At 32.9% G+C, this 13,262-nt stretch overlaps 1 protein-coding gene across 1 annotated transcript in view; it reads left to right on the top strand.

Annotated features, from left to right (window-relative positions):
* Nucleotides 1–13,262, top strand: part of LOC141461714 (uncharacterized) — a 36,802-nt gene that overhangs the window by 18,465 nt on the left and 5,075 nt on the right. The window contains exon 2 of the mRNA XM_074142981.1: nucleotides 12,627–12,763. Coding sequence (XP_073999082.1) covers nucleotides 12,627–12,763 — 137 coding nt within the window. The remainder of the gene's footprint in view (nucleotides 1–12,626; nucleotides 12,764–13,262) is intronic.

Here is a 13,262-nt window from a genome sequence, read left to right as displayed (position 1 = left end):
AATAAACAAAATCATTGATGTATGTTGATATAAGCATTTTTTAAAAAAAGGTTTTGAATTTTTTAGCCTCATATTTTTTTATTATTTTTTATAACGTTTTTCTTTCTAACCCGTAATTAATAGTTTGATTATTATAGATTAATAGATATTACTGTCAATCTACAGTGCTACTTGAACAAATATTTTGTAGACGAAAATGGCCAGCATAAGACAAAGTGACATCTAATAATTTCTAAAAAAATGTGAAGAAAAAGTTAATGCAGCAAAATTACTTAAATTATATCAGCTAAGCATGAATGAAATGTTGGGTACTAGCTGATTTGTGTACCTTTTGGCGTTTAATCAACACTTATACTTAACATTTTAAACTGTAAGTTTTTGTTAAAGAGATATTAACTATAGCTGACAGGGTAAATAAAGAGTCCATGCAGCCTCTACCTTTCCTGAAACCATTCTGTGATTCAGTTAAAGGGTTACCGAACTCTAACCAATCTGAGAGTCTATTGCCTAAAACTTGTGTAAATAATTTAGTAACAGAGTTCATTAGAGATATACCTCTATAGTTATCAGGTAATGAAGGGTCGCCCTTCTTAAACAACATAAACATCTCAGACTGGCCCCACTGACGAGGAATGATTTCAGTTTCCAAAATTCTGTTAAACAGCTTAAGTACAAAGAGAGCTCCCTCAAAAGGCAAATGTTTAAAAAATTCATTTGTCACGGCATCAGGGCCGGGTGCTTTACAATTTTTACTATTGGCAATTGCCACTGCAATCTCATTCACCGAAAAAGGAGCGTCAAAAAAAGGATGAATCACATCAAATGCAAAAAAATTCGCGGAATTTACAGATATAACTATAATTATTATTTATTCTTTGCCGTTCAGTGATGTGAAATTGATTTTAAAAACTCGTTGAGAACTGTTCCTATTTAAATTACAGGCCTTTTAAATTAGAGTTGTGTCATGTTTTGCTTATTATGCAATTTTAATCAAATAGAAAATTGTAATCCACCTTATTGGAATATTATCAAAACAAATATGTTAATAAACTCCTTAACAAAAACTTACAGTTTTAAAAGTTAAGTATAAGGGTTGATTAAACGCCAAAAGGTACACAAATCAGCAGTTCCCAACATTTCATTAATACTTCATTGATATAATTTAAGTAATTTTACTGCATTAACTTTTCCTTCACATTTTTTAGAATTTATTAGATGTCACAGACCCTTATGCTGGCCATTTTCGTCTACAAAATATTTACTCAAGTAGCACACCATTTAACTTAGATTGACTGTAATATCTATTTATCTATAATAATCAAACTATTAATCACAGGTGAAAAAGAAAACGTTATAAAAAATATAAAAAAAATAAGAGGCTAAAAAATTCATAAACTTTTTTTACATCAATAATTTTATGCATTTATTTTTATTTTTAAATAAAAATCATTGGTTTAAGTTCATTCTTCGATTAAAGTAATTGTTATTTTATGTTGTAGTCAAACGTTTGTAATAATAAGTAATAAATAATCTGGCTTTATCGCAAATAATATAGTTTTCTTCAATTACATTCTCAATCTAGGTGTTCTTCCCACAATGTTATATATATGTAATATAAAATAAAGAAAATAAAGATATGCATATTTTTAGGACAGCTAATTATTCCAGTATTTTACCATAAGTAAAATTAGGGGGACTAAATTAAATTACAATTGAGAAATGAGTAAATATTGTTGAATAATCTACTTGTTATTAAATGTATGTTATTTGTGCTCACGAATATTTCGGTAAGACGAATTTAAGACTGAAATATTGTTTTGAATCCTCCGTGATTGAAATTTAAAAAGTGGCCGACTCTAACTTTGTTTTTTTCTACTTTAACATGCATGTATATGTGACTACTCAGAATAATTCATCACTCATTTTATCATAATTATAATAAAAAAATATTATGAATGAACTGGCCAGCATAAGGGTCTGTGACATCTAATAAATTCTAAAAAATGTGAAGGAAAAGTTAATGCAGTAAAATTACTTAAATTATATCAATGAAGTATTAATGAAATGTTGGGAACTGCTGATTTGTGTACCTTTTGGCGTTTAATCAACCCTTATACTTAACTTTTAAAACTGTAAGTTTTTGTTAAGGAGATTTTTGTACCTTTTGGATAGATTTTCCTTTTTGTCTATTTGCAAAGTTACGTCTGCTTTACAGATTTTTTAAAATTTGGAATAAGGTATTCTATCATTATAACCTGATAAGGTGTTAAATCGGAACCGTAACTACCACTGGAGAGATCTTTTTAAAGAATGATTATAGTTACGGTCCCCAAACCATCCTCAATAACCATTTTTTTGAGAAAGCGTTTTGAATAAAATAGGAAGGTATTTGTACGTAAATAGCAAAATTAAACTGCGATTTCAGTACTTCCTTTTAAGAGGAGCAAGAAAAATAAACTGCGATTACAGTACTTCTCCCTAAAAGGCAAAGATTTTGAATCGAACGACAATTCATTGATGTAAATCGGTTCACTCATTGATAATTTTAACGATTGCAGTACTTCCTCTTAGTAGGTGTAAGAGCATGATGGCACTTCACAGCCACATAGAGGAGCTTTAATCACTTCTTCGTGCTAAATTTTATCAAAATCGGACTAAGCTTTGTAGAAATATTGGTAATAATAGTTTCAGAAAGGGCCTTATTTGGGTGGGGCGAACTCCCCTCCTTATGAGGCATAGCGTCGAGACTTTTAAAGTACAAATCTGTACAAAATTTCGATTCGAATGACACTTCATTCATGAAAATCGGTTCACGTGTCGATAATTTGAAACGATTGCTATACTTCCCCTTAACAAGTGTAAGAGCAGATCGTCGCTTTATTGTTAGGTAGGGGAGCCCTAACCCTATCATCCTACCAAATTTTATCAAAATCGGGCCAAGATTTACAGAGTAATTAGTAATAATAATTTTGGAGGGGGCCTTACATAAAGGGGGCTAACTCCTCTCCCATTCAATGTACAGGGCCGAGACCCCCAAAAGGCACATCTACATAAAATTCCGAATCGAATGACACCTCATTCATGAAAATCGGTTCACGCGTTTAGGCGCTACGTTGTTTACAAAAAAGGTAACAACAACAAGAAGAAGAAGAAGAACAACAAGAACAAGAACAACAACAATTTTTGAAAAAGCCGTTTTTGCTCATTTTCAGCAACTTTTTTCTCAAAACCTATTAGATCTGGGTTGTTGCAAAAAATTACAGTCATAAAGGAGGATTTGCCCTTTATTTTAAAGAAAATTTGGGAATTTTATCTTTTATAGAAAAAGAGAAAAAAATTGTCAAAGTTGGGTGTTTTTCAACGTTACGCTTTTTCGTGCAGTTTTTGACCATCAACCCTTATACAACTGTCCTACCGGACAGTTTTAATGAGCTGTTATTTTTGATGAAAGTGGTATAAGCTCATTTTTCCATGTATCGAGATATTTAAGGTTTTGCATTTGAATTAATTAAAACTGTCTGGTAGGACAGTTGTATAAGGGTTGATCATCAAAAACTGCACGAAAAAGCGTAACGTTGAAAAACACCCAACTTTGACAATTTTTTTCTCTTTTTCAATAAAAGATAAAATTCCCAAATTTTCTTTAAAATAAAGGGCAAATCCTCCTTTATGACTGTAATTTTTTTGCAACAACCCAGATCTAATAGGTTTCGAGAAAAAAGTTGCCAAAAATGAGCAAAAACGGCTTTTTCAAAAAATGTTCTTGTTCTTCTTGTTCTTGTTCTTCTTCTTCTTGTTACCTTTTTTGTAAACAACGTAGCGCCTAAACGCGTGAACCGATTTTCATGAATGAGGTGTCATTCGATTCGGAATTTTATGTAGATGTGCCTTTTGGGGGTCTCGACGCTGTACATCGAATAGGAGAGGAGTTAGCCCCCTTTATGTAAGGCCCCCTCCAAAATTATTATTACTAATTACTCTGTAAATCTTAGCCCGATTTTGAAATAATTTGGTAGGATGATAGAGTTAGGGCTTCCCTACGTAACATTAAAGCGACGATCAGCTCTTAAACTTGTTAAGGGGAAGTATAGCAATCGTTGCAAATTATCGACACGTGAACCGATTTTCATGAATGAAGGGTCATTCGAATCGAAATTTTGTACAGATTTGCAGTTTAAAAGTCTCGACGCCGTGCCTCATAAGGAGGGGAGTTCGCCCCACCCAAATAAGGCCCTTTCTAAAACTATTATTACCAATATTTCTATAACGCTTAGTTCGATTTTGATAAAATTCAGCTCGAATAAGTGGTTATAGCTCCTCTACGTTGCTGATGCTCTTGCACCTACTAAGAGGAAGTACTGCAATCATTTAAATTATCAATGAGTGAACCGATTTAAATCAATGAATTGTCGTTCGATTAAAAGATCTTTGCCTCTTTGCCTTTTAGGAAGAAGTACTGCAATCGTAGTTTATTTTTCTTACTCCTCTTAAAAGGAAGTACTGAAATCGCAGTTTAATTTTGCTATTTACGTACAAATACCTTCCTATGTTGTTCAAAACGCTTTTTCAAAAAAATTGTTATTGTGGATGGTTTGGGGGAACGCAACTATAATCATTCTTTAAAAAGATCTCTCCAGTGGTAGTTACGGTTCCAACTTAACACCTTATCAGGTTATAATGATAGAATTGTTTATTCCAAATTTTAAAAAAATCTGTAAAGAAGATATGTAACTTTGTAAAATAAACAAAAAGGAAAATCTATCCAAAAGGTACAAAAATCTCCTTAACAAAAACTTACAGTTTAAAATGTTAAGTATAAGGGTTGATTAAACGCCAAAAGGTACACAAATCAGCGAGTACCCAACATTTCATTAATAGTTAAGTAATTCTACTGCATTAATTTTCATTAATAAGTTATTTTTTTAGAATTTATTAGATGTCACAGACCCTTATGCTGGCCACTTCATTTATAATATTTTTTTGTTATAATTATGATAAATCACATATATACGTACATGCATGTTAAAGTAGAAAAAGACAAAGTTAGAGTAGGCTATTGTCTTGAATTCGTCTTACCGAAATATTCGTGAGCACAAATAATACACAGATAATAACAAGTAGATTATTCAACAACAATTATTCATTTCTCAATTGTAATTTAATTTAGTCCCCCTAATTTTACTTATAGTAAAATCCTGGAATAATTAGCTGTCCTAAAAATATGCATATCTTATTTACTTTATACTACATATATACAACATTGTGGTATGAATACCTAGATTGAGAATGTAATTGAAGAAAACTATATTATTTGCGATAAAGCCAGATAATTATTACCTATTATTATAAACGTTTGACTACTTCATACAATAACAATTACTTTAATCGAAGAATGAACTTAAACCGACGATTTTTATTTAAAAATAAAAATAAATAAATAAAATAAAATCATTAATGTAAGTTTTTTATAAAAAAAAGTTTTGAATTTTTTAGCCTCATATTTTTTTTTCTTTTTAACCTGTAATTAATAGTTTGATTATTATAAATAACTAGATATTACAGTCAATCTACAGTGCTACTTGAACATATATTTTGTAGACGAAAATGGCCAGCATAAGGGTCTGTGACATCTAATAAATTCTAAAAAATAACTAAGCATTTGAATTAATTTAAAAATATTCGTAAACCTTAATCTATTCAAGTGATGTTATTAACACTATACACCTTTTAAATTTTATTATGAAATAATAATTATTACAATTCTTAAAAAAATAAACAATTTTTTTTAGCTCCAATTGGACTTAGACCACTTTCAAAAGTAACAAATTACAAGAAATAAAAACAGGAGTAAATTTAAGTCCATATTTTTATAGACATTATAGCTTTACTGAAATGGGTTTTTATGTAAAATTTAATAATTAAAATGAAGACATTTAAATACACGAATAACCAAGTTTATTTTTTTTAATTCCAGTTATATTAAAAATATAAAAATGAAAATTACTTCGTTAAGATCTTTAAAGCAAAAAAAGATATTTTAAACTTATTTTTCTTTTACAGTTAGCATAATATCTGCTAACGAGCAGCGTACACTGAAGTAGCAATAATCAAAAATAATTGCAATAAGAAAGTTGTTTTAATTATAATTATTAGAAATGGACTTAATCCACTTTCAAAAAAAATATTTTTGTGATAACATTTTATAGTCAAAATTCTTTTGTTGACTTTATAAAAAAAATCGTACTCCATTGAATGTATGATTATAAATATGGAAAGAATGTGTCTATATCTTACTGAAATTACCATTAACTCATTTTTTTAAAAATTGGACTTATACCACTTTCAAAAATAACAGCTCAAATGTACTCTCAATGAAAGCGAACTTTGTAGATATTTGAATGGTTTAGATTGGCAAGCATTATGAAATATTTAAAAGATGCACTCTCCTATAGATCTAAGTTAGAGAATTTAATTATGATTAATTTTAATATACTATATTATTTTATTTTTTTGCAACTCTGCTGACGGATTTGATGAATTTGATCTAGGCAGTTTTGTTCGCCCTGCGGGAAGGAGTAAATCAGATGGATCACATCGAGTTTGACGGGAATGTACAGAGAATTTAATAGGAGAAACTGAAGAATGTTTTCTTTTGGGATTTAACTAGAATAAATAATTCTGACAAATACAGAAGAGCGATCCGTTCAGACTTATACTGTATGAAGGAGTACATATCACTCGTTCTATCACACAACAATGTAAAAACCTTTTCTATGCGACATTTTAACTTACCTGTGCTCCAAATCCAAACATCATCTCTCTGAAAGTGCAGAAACTTTCAACTTTTTTTTTATTGGTCCAAAGAATCTTTTTACTCAATGTCCAAAATAAATTTTTAAAAAAATCGTTCAAACCTACCTGATTGTGCATATCTAACATTTTCTATACATTTCGTCAAAATTATTTTTTAAATTTAAAGCGCGTCCAACATCTAAGATTATTGGCGCCAGAAGGTAGTTTTTTTCAGTTCACTGCCTCCCTCCGTACTCTGTTCTCTCGTTACAAACAATACTGCCCATCTTCGGATTGTAAGAAAGCTCCTAGTAAGGGCACGTTTACAACGGAGCTGTGAGTATAGATGATAGCAGAGATGATAACTGATAGAGTAAAATATAATCGCTGATTAGTGTGCACAACGGAGCTGTGATACATGCAACATGTCGAGTAGTGAAGAAGAGTTTTTAAGTTCACCAGCCACGAAATGGTATATTTTAAAGAAAAAACGCTTTAGAAAATATCATGTACATCCCATAAATAAAAAACGAAGTACTTTGGGTGAATTTCACTATTTATATAAGGAACTTAGAAATTATCCGGATCGTTTTTTTGAATATGTGAGGATGGGTCCACCCACATTCGACTATATTTTAGAAAAAATAAGGTCAAAATTAAGAAAACTTTGGAAAAATTGTCATGGAAATCCTATAACCATAGAAGAAAAACTAGTGATTACTCTTAGGTTAGTAATGATTTTATTGAAAAAAACAAAAACAAATAAATACACATGAAAATAAATGTAAGCACGATTTAAAAAACAAAATATTGTTTAAAAGTAAATAATAAAATAATAACCAAAAATAATGAGTAATGACAGCACTAAATAATTTTTCGACGTCCATTTTGAAGCTCCGATACTGGAGTTCAGCTAGCAGAAAAATGAAAAATTCAATTCTATCATCTATGCTCGTTTATAGCAGCGAGTATGAGTCACTAGTCGAAGCTTCGTTGTGCACGCTCACATAAGAATGTACTAGGTTATTCTATAAGCGCTGATGCATCACTGCCATCATCTCCGGCTATCATCTATGCTCACAGCTCCGTTGTAAACGTACCCTAGAAAAATCTATGGGGCCAGCAGCTGAATTCAAACCCAGAATCTTCGAATGGGAAGCCATTACGCTAATTCCTTTCCTCCCAATTATTTATTATTATTGTTATTGCATTATTTTACTGATTGGAAAAGAATTTGAGACAATTCATATCTTAATGTGCAGTTCAGTAAATCATATTTATTTTTAGAAATGACTCTGTTGTTAGTAAATTTAATGTTGCCATTGATACTGTCTTTAAACAAATTCTAACACCTACTAAATGTAAACCGGGATCTCAAGGCCAAAATTGAATAATTTAGTTTCTGCAGTGTTTTTTTTTTTTTTTTTTTTTGGACACTAGTTAGGGTAATTATTTCTAATTTTATCGTTGAAAAGTGATGTTTAATGCTTAAGCTACGAGGGTCGTTTGAAAAGTCCGTGCAAAAATAAAAACTACTTAATTTTTTGGGGTAAACCATTTTTATTTTTCAACATAGTCTCCTTTTAGGCTTATACACTTCGTCCAACGCTGCTCTAGTTTGTTGATCCCTTCCGAATAATAGGATTTGTCCAAGTCTGAAAAATAGCCATTCGTTTCTGCAATCACCTCCTCGTTTGAATAAAATCTTTTTCCCGCCAGCCATTTCTTCATATTGGGGAACAAATAGTAGTCCGAGGGAGCTAAGTCTGGAGAATAGGGGGATGTGAAACGAGTTGGAACCCTATTTCCATTAATTTTGCGACCACAACTGCTGAGGTGTGAGCTGGTGCGTTGTCGTGATGGAAAAGGACTTTTTTGTGGGACAATCGTGGGCGTTTTTCTTGCAGCTCGGTTTTCAAACGGTCCAATAACGATGAATAATATGCACCTGTAATAGTTTTACCCTTTTCCAGATAGTCGATGAGGATTATTCCTTGCGAATCCCAAAAGACATTCGCCATAATCTTTGCGGCCGAAGGAACGGTCTTCGCCTTTTTTGGCGCAGATTCCTCCTTGGTAACCCATTGTTTAGATTGTTCTTTGGTCTCAGGAGTGTAGTGATGTATCCATGTTTCATCCACAGTGACGAAACGACGCTTAAAGTCCTGCGGATTCTTCTGGAACAGCTGCAAACCGTCCTTGCAACACTTCACACGATTTCGTTTTTGGTGAAGCGTGAGCAATCGCGGCACCCATCTAGCGGATAGCTTTGTCATGTCCAAATGTTGATGCAAAATATTATGTACCCGTTCATTCGAGATGCCCACAGCACTAGCAATCTCACGCACCTTCACTCTTCTGTCATCCATCACCATATCATGGATTTTATCAATGATTTCTGGAGTAGTAAACTCAACAGGGCGTCCAGAACGTTCAGCGTCACTTGTGCCCATATGGCCACTCCGAAAATTTTGAAACCACTTATAAACTGTTCTAATCGAAGGTGCTGAGTCACCATAATGTTTATCAAGCTTCTCTTTAGTCTCCTCAGGCGTTTTGCCTTTCATAAAGTAGTGTTTAATCAACACACGAAGTTCTTTTTCGTCCATTTTTTGAAAATCACTCGACTTCCTCGATTCAAACGAATGCCAAACACAAAGAAATTGACCGATCTGGCTGAAACTTGGTGTGTGTTCTTCCAAGAGATGCTACTAACTAAACATAACCTCGATACGCGCCAGTGGTGCTATCTCTCTGACTTTGCACGGACTTTTCAAACGACCCTCGTATTAGTGGACTGATTATTTCAACTCTTTATATGGGCAATAGTCCGTTAAGATAAGCTTATAAGCAAGATAAGAAGTAGTTATTACAGCTTCTGAGGACTATGCTGGCCTTATATAGTTCAGATTAGAACTGTTATGCGTCACACATATTAATAACAGTATTGCACTAACAGTTATAGTAGAAACCTTTCAGAAACCTTCATGCTCCAATTTTAGTGCAGCATAAACGTGATTCTTCTTCGAGAGAATATTTCTGCCTAAGGCCTAAGTGATAGCTATATCATAGGAGTAGTTATTAGGTGTATTTATTTCGAGAGTACAAAACCAAAGGTGCCAAAAAAGTTTTGTAAATGTAAAAAAAATCGTAATAAAATATATGCGTAACACAAAATGCGATTATATTTAGAATAATTCTTAATTTTTGTACATGATTTTTTCAAATAACGATTTTTTTTTTGTCAAATGTTAGAAAAAAAAGCACACAATTTTGAAAAAGTATTATATTTATACTACAATTAATACATTTTTTAAATAAACATTTTCAATGGATTTTGGTTCTAGTTATGAAATGTTTACATAAAAGGAATTTAAAGAACATTATTTATATTATAGACTTTCCTCTAATTATTGCACAAAATTATTATCACTGCTATTATCATTTAGCAAAAGAACATTAGAAAACCATCAAAACATTGATGTAAATGCAGTATAGATTGTATAGAATAAACAATTGAAATGCAAGCTCCTCTAGATATAATAAGGGATTTAGTTAATAGATTAAATGTAAAGATCTATTTCTGTGATTGGCTTCATTTCGAGGTCCATGAATTGGTTTCAGTTTCGCTTATATTGATTAAAATGTTTAGATAAACTTAAACAATGTGTTATCACACAATTCTTGAAGAAATAGACTGAAGACCATCAAGAATGATGTAAAATATGGTCCCCTATTGCAGGGAAAAAGATCCACTTTTTATCTTAAAAGTGTGTCGCGATCGACTTGTTGTCATAGGCGTAGTCTAAGGGGCGAAGAAGGGGTGTGAAATGCATACTATGTTTATACACTGTGTTTCAGTATAAGGTGCATTCCAGCGAGAGGTATGGGTAGATAAGTAAAATATATTATTTTTTAAATCACTTATTAAGTTTTCGAGATATAGGCTGATGAAGAAAATAAATTTCTAGACCCAACTTTTGATAGCAGAATTTCGGTACATGCGGTACCTAAAATATTGTATTTTCCAACACTCTTTCAAGATAGATTTTTACTAACTTAAAATGCAATTTAATTTTTTTATCAACTGCAATGTATAAGTTGTTGTACTATTTGTTCGTTTGTAAATTTATGACCTTGGCAAATTCCCAGAAACTATTTAAACTATTGCTAGAAAGTTTTGTTTTCTACAATCGCTTCAAAGTACATGGTACACGGAATTCCACCCCAGACATGGCGAGCGATCGACGATCAACCAAAACTGGCCTCGCGATCGACGATCAACCAAAACTGGCCTCGCGATCGACTTGTTTTCCACCCCTGCCCTATTGGAGTAATATCTGCGAAATATGGGCAATTACAGTTCTCACCTACCTTTACAATTGTGCAAAACTGCAGCTTTCTAGCTGTATTTTTTAAGGAGTTAGGATGTCAATAGTTTCACATCATAGTACTATTAGATCTGCCGATCAGGATAGGGACATCGTTATACTGAAATCCTTTTTGAGGGTTTCTTCAATAGGATAAGGATACTTGGAAACTGCTGTTGCAATTTTGGCAAGGAGATTAAAGCTGTAGAAACTTTTATAAACCTGATAGATAACTTATCCATAGAACTCTCTATGGAGGGTGTCAATAACCTAAGTTTTGTTATGAGGAAGCCACTCGTAACAAACATGGATGTACACAATCTTTGAATAAAGAGGAAGTGTAGGTGTGGCCGAAGATTTACTAAGCGGCTACATACCAACATAATATCAAAATCCGAAGACTTCTAGCTCTTTGTTATTCAGTTTTTTATTTTAATATATCACCTACATTATACACAAAAATCGAACAAACAAATTATAAATTGTGGCGCCTCACACCGCAGATTAATATGATTCGATTTTGCCATTGAGATGGCAGCTACTTTACTCCGCTGGAAGGGATTTGCCGATAGTGATATTAGGTTCTTCACGGATAGCCAGGCTGCAATTAAAGCTCTGGCCTCCTCTGAACCAAATTTCGGTCACTTCTTGGCCATGCTGCTCTCAATTTGTTGGGAGCTTTGAATACTATTTCGTTTGCTTGGTCCCCTGGTCATTCCAGGATTCCGGGTAACAAACTTGCTGAAACAGCCAAGGAAGGAGCTACGTTGATAACAATGACTCCTCAGCCCATTATCCCCTGCATCCTATCGACGTTGTAGAACGGAGGTGGAGCAGTGGATTTTGAAGGAACATCGGAAATGGTGGAGATCCCAAGCTGACTGCCGCCAGGCTAAGAAAATCCTTGGCCTGTCAAAAACGGATATGGTTGGCTTAAGCAGGTCCCAGATTCGCCAGTTGGTTCAGCTGTTGAGTGGACATGCGAAATTTAGCGTCCCATCATTTCAAATGCGGCCTTATCCAGTCGCCAAATTGCGCCGACTGTGGTGAGTCCAATGAGATTGTGCGGCACTTTGCAGAGGAGTGTCCCGTTTATTCTAAAACTAGATTTCTTGTCTTCGGCAGGTTAAATATTTCCCTACCGGAGATTGTGGCTGCTTGTAGTCGCCATGCTCCCTAGTGTTTTTTTGCTACTTTATTAGTTTATTATATTGGCATCTGGCAAACTTTAGCCGGATTTATTGTTTTAAAGCCCTCTCATGGGATGAGGGGTGGGCGGGGAACAATGGGCATTTTGGATTGCCTGCGTTCCATCCCCTTTTTGGTGGAACCGCCCTGTTAAAACAATCTAATCTAATCTAAGTTGCCCGTCCTAATTAATTAATCAATAATAATGTAATTTGCTTTATGTATATATGTAACTAACTAGTTGTTCTCTGATAAATCCAATGTAATTTGTTTTAGAGATTCAGACGGAAGATAAATTAGAGTATAAGTTCGTACCGAATACAACTCAAGCTGTGAAATTTAAAGTAAAAGCTTCAAACGATGCCCACGTTGCTCTAACCCAAGAGCCACAAGAAGGAACGCCTATGTATGAGGTGAGTGGTAATTAATAGCTGCCAGCTTTTATAGACCATTCAGTTATTTATTTAAACGTTCGCAAACAATGCAAGTACATACAAATTAATAAATAACAAGGTCTATGCTCTATAAACCGGATCTATCATTCATATCAAAAATAGAAAAATAATGAAATTTAATTTTTAATTTTTTGGTAATAACGTCCAAAATTAATTACAATATAAATCGATAATGTTCAACAATAACTTCAATTCACTTGAGACAATTCAATTAATGTTTGCAAATTAATTCAAGTTTCAAAAACCCCTTTTATACTTTCTTTTTAAATAGTGAATGTGAAACATTCCAGTTTAATTGGTTTAATATTGTTGACTATTATTATTAAACTCAAAACATTCGTCATTGTCAGATATTTCATTGAAATAACGTAATCTGAATTCAAATAGAATGGGGCGTTCTGACATTAAATGATGTGGGGCATTATATTCTATATGCGTTTCTGGTTTGAGCGCTTAA

The sequence above is a fragment of the Rhodnius prolixus genome, unplaced genomic scaffold, assembly GCF_049639745.1.
Source record: "Rhodnius prolixus isolate KJV_2025 unplaced genomic scaffold, Rpr scaffold_12, whole genome shotgun sequence".
NCBI lineage: Eukaryota > Metazoa > Arthropoda > Insecta > Hemiptera > Reduviidae > Rhodnius > Rhodnius prolixus.
This window is presented reverse-complemented; position numbering and strand designations above follow the sequence as displayed.